The sequence below is a fragment of the Capsicum annuum genome, unplaced genomic scaffold, assembly GCF_002878395.1.
Source record: "Capsicum annuum cultivar UCD-10X-F1 unplaced genomic scaffold, UCD10Xv1.1 ctg76271, whole genome shotgun sequence".
In the NCBI taxonomy this organism is placed as follows: Eukaryota; Viridiplantae; Streptophyta; class Magnoliopsida; order Solanales; family Solanaceae; genus Capsicum; species Capsicum annuum.
The window spans coordinates 1282-13435 of NW_025886555.1; the positions used below are offsets into that span (position 1 = coordinate 1282).

Sequence of the window (12154 nt, forward strand, 5' to 3'; positions counted from 1 at the left end):
AAGTGCTCAACTTAACTTTTGAGCTATGAGATTTTTAGGACGTATATTCATCTCCAAGGATGTTCCTACACTAATTAAATATTATTCACACTTATTTCTAACTAGAATCATTGGGTTCGGATCTTTAAACGTAGGAACGACGGTTCAACTTAGTTCGAAAGTACAGGGTGTTACACTTATTTATTATTTTTATTTTATTTTTAATTTTTTAATTATTTAATAATCTTGTTTTATTATTTGTATTTTTGTAATACTCTACCCCGTACCTTATTTTTCTTGTAGGTTTTCCTATCAAATTGTTGAATTGCGGTATTATGTAACAACAGAAAATGATAAAATATATCCAATTAAAGTGTTTCTATGAATGGTAAATAAGTTATATTATAGCATGTAAAAATTCTCACTTTATATTAAATTTCTTTCTTTAATCAATATTATTGTTCAAATCTTGTCGAGACGAAAAATACAGTGTTTTCTTTTTATCTGTCTGAACCTTGATTGATGAGAGGAGTTATTCAATATGCGATACTGAAAGGATGCGAAACTCATAAGTTGAATCATAACTATTCATGGATTTTATGATTGTGATAATAAAATAAATCGACTTAATTATTAGATTCATAATTTGAGAGATTAGCCCTAGTATAAGTAGCCTTCCCTTTAGTTTTACTATAATTAAAGAACAATTATAATGTGTTTCTTTTTCTTCAGTTGTTGTTCTTTTCTGATTGGAAGGTTTTGTTTCCGTTTATTAGTCAAGTTTTCACTTGGAAATACTTTAATTAGTGACACTGACATTCTTGGTTATCACTAATTACTTTTACCAAATCAAATAAGGTACATCAAACATAAAATAATTCAAATATGGAAGTTTCTTGTTTTTACGTTGTGGAGAAAAGTTTCAAAACTAAACGTTGTTTTCTGATATGTATCTGTAAGGATCTTATATCAAAATCTTTTTTGTCTGTTTCTTTTACTTATAGCTAAAGTATCATATAAACCATGCATACACTTTAAAGTCCGGTACTTCCTCCTCAAGCTTGTGAAAAAAACTTTATGTACAGTTCATTTTTTACTTTTTAGTGAATTTATAACTGATAAATCACAATTTTTTGGTTAAATTAAGGAAAGAAAAAGAAACTCATAAACTTATTGATTTTGTGTTTTTGAAATTGCAGAGTTGTTTTGCGGATTGAGAACAGAAATGGGTCTATTTCATATACAAAAAAGGTTGATTTTGTTGTTGGTTTTGTTGTTACAAAGTTCAACATCATGGGGCTGGTTCTTTTCTAGTACTAATAATAACAAGAACGATTATAAAAAAGAACCGACTAATTCAGGCAAATATTCTTCAAAAAATCAAATGATTAAGTTGATGTCTGAATTTTCCATGGATGTTTTTGAGAATCAAAAAGGAGATAAACTCGTGGAAAATGCGAAACAAAAGATGTTAGTTCCAAATTCTTGTTGGCAGAGAAGTTATCAGAGTTTGTTTAGTGTGTGTCCAAAGGCTCTTCCTGATGAAGAATTAAGGTCTAGGCTTTCTTGGAATTTATGTGATTGTTTTCAGCAGCATACTGGAAGGTCTCCTTTGCCTCATTGTGATGCAAAATCACCAATGACTAATTTTCTCAAGAAATTGGATACTGATGTTTTGACAATTTTTTTGAAGTTCTGTTCGCAACAAATTTTCGTGGTGATGAAAATTAACTACAAGCAAAAATAAATAAAACAAAATAAAAAGTATTTTTTATTGATGAATATTGTGAATTAAATTTCGTAATTCTCTTGATTCTTCTCTCCTAAACTTAGAAATGATTCGAGGGCCTTCAGTAGCGTGTTTCTCGAATCGTTGGATGATTTGAACTCCTAGAGACGTATTTTAATCGTCGGAAATGTCGGAAAGTGTTTTGTCGCTTTGGAATAATCTCCTGGAAGAACTCCGTTGATTGCTCCTTGCAAGAACTTGATAGTCAATGTCGATGTTGTCAATTCTTGTTAAAGTCCTCTTATCAAATCTCCTTTAGAATGTTATGTTACCCCTTATATTTATAGTTGGAGGAAGCAGACCTGGTTCCTTGTGATTGGCCCAAATATGTCATTTTGATTGGTGACTTTTGACTGATTCTTGAATTTGAATGAGATTTCCACATCATTTGGACATGTGGTGTCACCTTGTTGGTCTTTAATTTGACAGAGATGCCAAGTCACCCTGACACATGGCATGGGTTTGGCCTCCAAAGTGTAATGGACCTTGGTCTTGAATTTAATAAAATGGACTAATTAATTTATAGGGCCCAAATCAGTTAATCAACCTAAATGATCATGAATTAAACTCAAATTTTGTATGAATTTAACCCATTGAATTTTATATGTCTACAAATGCCCCTTACTTCGAGACTTGTCAACGTGTAGGCTTGCCGAAACTTGACGACGAGACTTGAAGTACCTATGAATGTGTTTTCATTTTTTTTTTACTTCAAAGTTACTTGTTTCTTTTCTGTGCCTTCTAGATAGACCGCCACTTGTGAGTGGTCTAAAATTTCTGCCACATATTTTCACATAGTGAAAGTTCTCCTCTTGGTTAAGCGTAAAATAAATGACCCTTAATAATTGTTCAAGTCATTACACACTAGACAATATTGATGCCCCTCCATATGGATTTGAAATAGGACTATATTGAGTAAATTCTTAACTTACTGCCCCATGCATGTTAGTAAAGATTCTTGAATTGAACTTTTGAACCAACCAAATATTAACTTTCCTTTGGTGTTAAAAAAGAATCAAATTTTTCAAAAAAAAATTTCAAACATAGTAATTTTCTTTTAGCTACTTGGAAACTTGAAATTCCTAGGGATTCTTTTCTTCCAATCTTATTACAATCTTCCTTATATATGAAATTGAGATTTTCACCAGAACTTCTATATAAGATTTTTCCTTGTAGAGAAAATTCATCAAAGCACTCGATAAACAAAGAAAAGTGTTCAACTATATTCGATTGCCAGAACGTGAAGATGTGACCTTTCCCGATACGATTGAATCTACAAATTGTTCCTCAGGTAACTGTTACTTTCATAGCAGCCTGTTGCCTCTTGCTCGCTCCAATTTGCACGATTATAATATGAAATACGTAACTGTAATCACAAGCTACTCATTTTTTTAATAAGTAACAACAAGGAGTTGTAACTAAAACAAGTTTTGTAATTATGTTTAATGCAGCCGGAAAAAAGGAATAGCAACTAAAAAAAAATTTGCGGCCAAGATTAACTTGTGTTGCTATAGTTAATTTTTTTTTGTTTTTCTTCAATACCCAACTTCAGGTTCTCTTGTTTCCTATTTTACCCAACTTGTCTGTCTATAACGGTTAATCTCTATTCTTTTCTTAATCCTTAGGAACGGTGTAGGGTGTTTTTGGTCCCCGACAATAAGTTGTTTCAACGACCGTGAAACTCCATACCCTTGCCTTGAGATCGTGGAAAGCAAACTAGATTCGCATACCAAAGACCTCACTTTGAAAGTTCATCCTCCGGTGATTGGCGCCTTCCCACTTGTTAGAAAGCTGTTGGAAACTTCCCTCCATCTCACAGAATGATCAACGACATAAACTAAGGATGTCATGGACAACTTTTCGGGCAAAATTGTGAATGAAAAAATTCTCCTTTTAAAGTTTTCTACACATCAAAATATTGTTGTTGCGAGCTCTCCTAGCCGCAATGGGAGTTTTAGCAGTTGGTGTGTTCCTCTCTCCGTCTTTGGGGAGGTTCGATATACATCTTGCTACTGAGAGTGGATAAAAGACGTTCTTGCACGTAATAAGGAGACCTTAGAGCGCAACAAGACTTATGATGCTGTATTTGCTTCATTATTCACGTATGACCAATGAGAATGTACTCCAAGCCTTCTGTGAGATTTGGTGTCCATCCACCAACACAGTTTCTACTTTTATTGGAGAGTTGTCCATAACTTTATGGGACTTGAGAAACATCAAAGGACTTTATGTTCATGGGTAATTTTATGACGAAGTTATTCCCTCGGCTAAGAAGTTGACATATGTGGATGACAAAGGAAAGCATTTTCTCCCTAGAAGCTGCTCACACTTATTTTTGGTATTTTACCGGCTAACAAAAGGTATCATAGATGATGTCTCTTTTCTTGATTGGACTAATTTCTGGTTTCGAGGACCAAGAAAATATGTTGAGCCTTCACAAAAGATGTCAAAAAATCAGACGAAGCCAAGGATGAATCATGACCCATTAGGGAATATTGACATGATTTTTGTACCACGAACCAAAGAATTGAATGCCTCTTTTGTAGAGTTAGGCGTAGAAGAATCACTCAGAGATGAAAATTATTTGGCGGCTTTCCTTGCATGTTGGCTCTATAAATTTTTACTCCCCAACAAGAAGGCTGGTTGTATTCATGCTAACGTCTTCAAAGTCGCAAGCTTGATGTCTCATGGAGAAAAATTTTCTTTAGCGATCCCAGTTCTTGCAAGCATCTATCGTGACCTTAGGGAGATCTCTACTTCTTCAAACTTGGGGTCTTGACATGCACTCTTTCGCATCTATTATGTTTATGGATGGATAGGTAAGTATTTTGAAACTTATTACCATGTAAACTGCCTGCAACGAGGGGTGCAAATGTGGCTAATTTCAGGAGAAAAGATGGCAAAATAATTTGACCTTGTTGATGCTCGCAAGTTATTTAAACAACCCAATGTAAAGAAGCTTCCTCATTTGGCCTTGCTACGGGGAAAAGAGTACAAATAGATGATAGCGGTACACTATCCAATTATTGGAGTGACCTCTTCATAGGCCTTCGTTCAAGTTTTGTCACTTTGAGGCATGATAATAAGCTGATCATGGAACCTTATAGCCCTCATCGATTTAGTCGCCAATTTGGATTTTTTCAAGACGTTCCCGGCATTCTGACAAAGCATCATTTTGATGGTTCGCTGCTAGCTTTGGTTCAACTTTGGGATTCTTGTTTTTGTCTTGGAAGTTTGTCAAAGCTTAGCATACCAATGCGCCCGTTGGACAATAGACCTTTTATGACTTGAGAGTACTCGGATTGGTGGCCAGCCCATCAGGAGACCACATTAAGACGAAGTACCCACATTATTTTAAGAGGTCCGAAGAAAAATGATGCCTCCTCATCAACCAAAGGAGACCAACTTTAACTGGATGGTCAAGGCAAGTTTTCTCTTTCTTCAATATCTAAGGTGGCAATGGATAATCCTGCTCAATTTTCCCAAGTCGTTCCTAAATCTAATATTTCAAAAGGCAAGGATACACATATGGATAAAAGAGTAAAAAGCCCCTCATCGACCCCCAAGGTAGTATCCATCTCCACTTCCGAAGTGATCAACATTGTCTACAAAAGAAAGAAATCTTTCAGCCCGTTGGATAAAGGCGTTGAAAAGTCACTAGACATTGTGTCATTTTGCAGTGATGTATCCAAACCACCTGCTTCACTCAATGGATTTGTTCTTGATAGTGCCACTTCTAGTTCAAATGAAAGCAATTCTAGCCAAGAACCACACTGAAAGCATTTGAACACTGCTAAAAAATGTCAAAAAGCGACGGCCAGCATTGCTTTTTGGGACAAAAGCGATGAAAATCCTTCATTTTTTTGCGTCTTAAAAAGAGGTATTGATTTTTTTAAAAACGACGGCCTGAGTCGCTTTTATTACAACGGACAGCGTCGCTTTTAGGGGGAAAATTTTGTAGTTATTTTTAGAAAAAAACGACGAACGTCGTCACTTTATTGAAAAAAAAATCCAGAAAAATTAACACTGCCCGTCGTAATTTGAGAAAAATAAAATATTTTTTTTATAAAAAGCGACGTTGGTCGTAGCTTTCTGTTTTTCATAAGTATTGAAAAAGCAATGTTGGTCATCGCTTCTTGTTCTTCATAATGGATATAAAGCGACGTTGGTCGTCGCTTTTTGTTCTTCATAATGAATAAAAAGTGACATTGATCGTCGCTTTTTGTTTTTCATAATGAACGAAAAAGTGACGGTCATCATCTTTTTTCTTTTAAGAAAGAATTACTGATTTAAAAAGTAATGCAAAGCGTCCCATTTCTAGAAATGTATTTCAAAAAAGCGACGGACAAAAGGGACCCTGTCCGTCGCTTTTCTGCATTTTTCTTGGATGCAGAAATTTGCATTTTCTGCATCCCACCTGTCAAATAAAAATGTAATTCAATATGTACATCCTCATACAACACACATTATAACAATAATCATGCAACACACATCAATAAATCATTTAAGCAATTCAAATCAACAACACTTAAACAATGAATCCAACAACATTCAAAATACTTAAACACTCCTAAAGATTTTTCACTAATTAAAAGCTAAGTTCAAAAATATCTAAAAATTATCTAAAATTCAAGTCCAACAACACTAAGGAGTAGCCTCAACAAACTCCTCATCACTCTTTGTTTCCTCTTCATTACTTGAATTAGGAGCAATGGCCTATGTCAAGGCACGTCAAAGATGTGCAATCTTATGTGACATAGCAGCATGTCTCTCAAAAATTGTAGATATGGTCTGATCGTACTTTGCCAACCAACAACACATTGTCTGAAAATAAATTGACTATAGTTATATGATATATATATATATATATATATATATATATATATATATGTATGTATATATTAAAGTTAACTAAATAATAATTAAATTTAATAGACCTTAAACTCTTGAAACATGGCTTGTTTAGAAACTATTGGAATGTCCCACCACTCGTTCCAAGGATATGTAAAAAGTCTCATAACGCTCTCCCTTACAGAATTATTAACTCTTTTGACGCGAGATACTACCTGTAAATAACATAATAAGTATGTAAGCTTGAATATTTTATTAATGAGAAAAATATACCCATTAATTAAAAAATAAACTTATGAAGATCCATCAAGCTTGATGAACACTCTACCAAGCATGTCCGTATCTCTAAGAACTAGACCAATCAAATCTACATCAATATCTTCTACGGGAGGAGGTAGAAGAGAAGGTGCAGGTGCAGGTGGTGGTGGTGGTGACTTGATCATTTTTAAGTCACCAGTACACATTTCAAAATACTACACTTAATCATTTTCAAGTCATGAATTCACATTTCAAGTGACAACACAAACTATTTTCAAGTCATTAATTCACATTTCAAGTGACAACACTAAACCGATTTCAAGTCATGAATTCACATTTTCAAATGATTGCACTTTACTAATTTCAAAACACAAGTACATCTTTCAAGTAACTACACTAAACCATTTTCAAGTCACTAATTCACTTCTCAAGTGACTACACTTGATTAATTTGAAGTCACTAGTACACATTTCAAAATACTACACTTAACCATTTTCAACTCTCTAATTCACATTTCAAGTGAATAAATCTAACAATTTTCAAGTCATGAATTCACATTTCAAGTGCCAACACTAAACCAATTTCAAGTTATGAATTCACACTTTCAAGTGATTACACTTTACTAATTTCAAAACACAAGTTTACCTTTCAAGTAACTACACTAAACCATTTTCAAGTAACTAATTCACTTCTCAAGTGACTACACTTGATCAATTTGAAGTCACTAGTACACATTTCAAAACACTACACTTAACAATTTTCAACTCTCAAATTCACATTTCAAGTGACCACACACTTGATCAATTTGAAGTCACTTGTACACATTTCAAAACACTACACTTAACCATTTTCAACTCTCTAATTCACTTCTCAAGTGACTAAACTTATTTCAAGTCATGAATTCACATTTCAAGTGACAATACTAGATCTATTTCAAGTCATAAATTCACACTTTCAAGTGATTACACTTTACTAATTTCAAAACACAAGTTCACCTTTCAAGTAACTACACTAAACAATTTTCTAGTCGCTAATCCACTTCTCAAGTGACTACACTTGATCACTTTGAAGTCACTAATACACGTTTCATAATACTACACTTAACAGTTTTTAACTCTCTAATTCACATTTCAAGTGACTACACACTTAATCAATTTGAAGTCACTAGTATACATTTCAAAACACTACCCTTAACCATTTTTAACTCTCTAATTCACTTCTTAAGTGACTAAACTTAAATATTTTTAAGTCATGAATTCACATTTCAAGTGACAACACTAATCAATTTCAAGTCATGAATTCACACTTTCAAGTGATTACACTTTACTAATTTCAAAACACAAGTTCACCTTTCAAGTGACTACACTAAACCATTTTCTAGTCGCTAATCCACTTCTCAAGTGACTACACTTGATCACTTTAAAGCCACTATTACACATTTTAAAACACTACACTTGACCATTTTCAACTCTCTAATTCACATTTCAAGTGACTAAGCCTAACTATTTTCAGCTCATGAATTCACATTTCAAGTGTCAACATTAAATCAATTTCAAGTTATGAATTCACATTTTAAAGTGATCACACTTTACTAATTTTAAAACACAAGTTCACTTTTCAAGAACTACACTAAACCATTTTCAAGTCGTTAATCCACTTCTCAAGTGACTAGTACACATTTCAAAACACTACACTTGACCATTTTTAACTCTCTAATTCACATTGCAAGTGGCTAAACCTAACCATTTTCAAGTCATGAATTCACATTTCAAGTGTCAACACTAAACCAATTTCAAGTCATGAATTCACATTTTCAAGTGACACTTTACTAATTTCAAAACACAAGTTCAACTTTCATGAACTACACTAAACCATTTTCAAGTCGCTAATCCACTTGTCAAGTGACTAGTACACATCTCAAAATACTATACTTAACCATTTTTAACTCTCTAATTCACATTTCAAGTGACTAAACTTAATCATTTTCAAGTCAAGAATTCACATTCAAGTATCAACACTAAACCAATTTCAAGTCATGAATTCACATTTTCAAGTGATTATACTTAACTAATTTCAAAACACAAGTTTACCTTTCAAGTAACTACACTAAACCATTTTCAAGTTGCTAATCCACTTCTCAAGTGATTACTACACATTTCAAAATATTAAACTTAACCATTTTCAACTCTCTAATTCACATTTCAATTGAATAAACCTAACCATTTTCAAGTCATGAATTCACATTTCAAGTGCCAACACTAAACCAATTTCAAGTTATGAATTCACATTTTCAAGTGATTACACTTTACTAATTTCAAAACACAAGTTCATCTTTCAAGTAACTATGCTAAATCATTTTCAAGTTGCTAATCCACTTCTCAAGTGATTGCTACACATTTTAAAACACTACACTTATTCAACTCTCTAATTCACATTTCAAGTGAATAAACCTAACCATTTTCAAGTCATGAATTCATATTTCAAGTGCCAACGTTAAACCAATTTTAAGTTATGAATTCACATTTTCAAGTGATTACACTTTACTAATTTCATTTATTATTGACCAGAGTAAAGGTTTCTTGGACGTCTCTTTGGAAGCCACTCCCTTTCAAACCGTCGGCCTTCTCAATAATAATTTGAATCACAATTGTATTTAAGACAAATATATATGTAACTATAATTAATATGAACATATGAAAAGGAAACAACACAACTCAAACATATAAATGTCTTCTTAAATACACATAGAATGTGTAAAACAGCTAGCTAGCTAGATTTATACAATAAATGAAGTGATATATATTTGCACAAAATTATAAACATTAGACATAAGCAACGTATAAAGATCCAACGATGAGTTCCTAGGTTCAGCAAAATATTAATTTATGCAACCCAACTAGAGCTTCAGGCTCAAATTTTGTATAAAACATCATGCACGAAAGTTATCTACTTCCAATAATTTTGTCTACCCATTTACATTTCTGGAGAAAACATAATTTTCCAGCTATGTAGAGAAAACAAAATTCATAACAAGACTTTGTCTAGCACTTGCACCATGGCATGGACTTTTAACGAAACTTATTAGTTATTATAGTCTTTTCCTAAAAAAACTTGGTGATACATGTAGAAAAGAACCCAATAAATTCAACCAAGTATGGATACTTTGTCAACTCAATACTAAAGGATGTCTAAACACTGAGATAGGGATCTGACTAATTCAACATTAATGACATGGTTAGCTTACACGAAACAAAGAAGTAGAAATTGGTGTTTGCCAAAATGGTGTTGGGCTGGAACTGGATCGGTTGTGGAGCCGGCTAGAGCAGCAATTGGTGGGGGGAGAGGAGCTCAGTGATGACAGAGAAAGCGACGGTGGCAGCTGTTTGAGAAGGAGAGATGGTGGTAGCTGCAGTTGTTTTGTCGATGGTGACACAGGGCGATTGCTGTTGGGGGATGAATGGAGGGAGGCAGAGCAGTGACAAAGGTCGGTGAGGTGGCTAGTGGTTGGGAATGGTTTTGTTTTAGAGAGAAGGTAGAGAAGAGAGGGACTGTAGAGAGAGAGAGTGGAGAAGCAGCAATTGATTTCTTGAGAAATGGGGGATTAGGGTTTTGTTTTGTTTAAAAGCAAAAAGTGGGTGCTTTGGATCTCAGCCATTGGATTATTTTGATCAACGGCTGAGATAAAACATGATTAAAAAAGGTTAAAATTGGAATTTAATTTATGACCAAATTGAGGTCAATTTTAACTGTAATTGACACCAATTGAGTATAAAATTACCTACAAATTAAACACCAAAGGAAAATTGAATGGAATTGATTGTTATTTTAACAATAATAATAGTGGTAGACAATGCATTTGAAAATTATGAGTGTGCATATTTGCGAAAATAATTTAATTAGTTGCTACTATTTCTATTTTATGCATATTTTTTTATTGGTTAAATCGAAAATCAAACCGTTAAGAACTAAAAATCAATAAACAAAAAACCTATAAAAAAAATACCTTATTGATTTGATTATTGGCTTAACATATTTAAAAGTTGATAACCAATAAACCAAACCGACAATATATAAAATCAAACTGAACTGACCGATGTACACCCCTAATTTTAAGAAAAAAATATTAAAAATTGATTTTAATATTGAGCGTTGATCAAATATGACAAACGGTTAAGATTAAAATTGAGGAGATGAGTCAAATTGGGATAAGAAATTGGGTTAAAAAAAGATTGAATTAGAGATTTCGATTACGTTACTACAACGTATTAATATGATGAATTGTCGGTTAATTAGCTTCATTAATATAACTTCAATAGTGTATTATTACCTCGATCATATGATGTTAACGTATTATTCAAAATATTTGGATATATAGATTCAGTTAGCTAGATTTTAACTACTATGTACATCACTATAAAAGAGATACGTATTTATACACACACATATATATACACATATATATATATGTACTATATACATCACATACACGAGTATATTACCTCGTAATACAATGTATTTTATTTAAACTCTGATGAATTATGGTTTAATTTAGCTTACATTATTATATTATAACTTCAACAATATATTATTACCTTGATCAATTGATCGTATGATATCAATGTATTCAATATATATATTTGATTGACTATAAACTTCACAATATGTATTATATACATCACATACACATGTATATTACCTCGTAATATAATGTATTTCATATATACTCTGATAAATTATCGTTTAATTTATCTTATATTATTATATTATAACTTGAATAGTATATTATTATCTTGATCAATCGATCATATGATATTAATGTATTCAATATATAATTGAATACACTTAATTTTTTGAATATAAAAAGTATTTATTTAATAGTAAATTAAAAATATCAAATATCGACAGATAGTATCATTTTCATAAAGTTAATTTTTATTTATTTTTAACAAAAGTGGCACTGTCCGTCACCTTTTGTAAAAAAATATGAAAAAATAATTAAAAATTATGACGGATAACATCGCTTTTCTATAATTAATATTTTTAAAATAAAAAATTATAGCGACGTTGTCCGTCGATTTTAACAAAAATAAATTTAAAAATCGAAGGTCAACGTCGCTTTTTATCATAAAGTTAATTTTTATTTATTTTTAACAAAAGTGACACTGTCCATTGCTTTTTATAAAATACAGAAAAAATAAAAATAATTAAAAATTGTGACGGATAGCGTCACTTTTCTATAATTAATATATTAAAAATAAAAAATTATATTGACATTGT

General features: G+C 32.2%; 1 protein-coding gene across 1 annotated transcript in view; it reads right to left on the reverse strand.

Annotated features, from left to right (window-relative positions):
* Positions 1-6260: 6260 nt before the first annotated feature.
* The window catches only part of LOC124894630, a 10952-nt gene continuing 5058 nt past the window's right edge, over positions 6261-12154 (reverse strand). The window contains exons 4-6 of the mRNA XM_047405228.1: positions 10122-10462; positions 6706-6834; positions 6261-6592 (exon numbers count right to left, since the gene is read on the reverse strand). Coding sequence (XP_047261184.1) covers positions 6500-6592; positions 6706-6834; positions 10122-10462 — 563 coding nt within the window. The 3' untranslated portion in view covers positions 6261-6499. The remainder of the gene's footprint in view (positions 6593-6705; positions 6835-10121; positions 10463-12154) is intronic.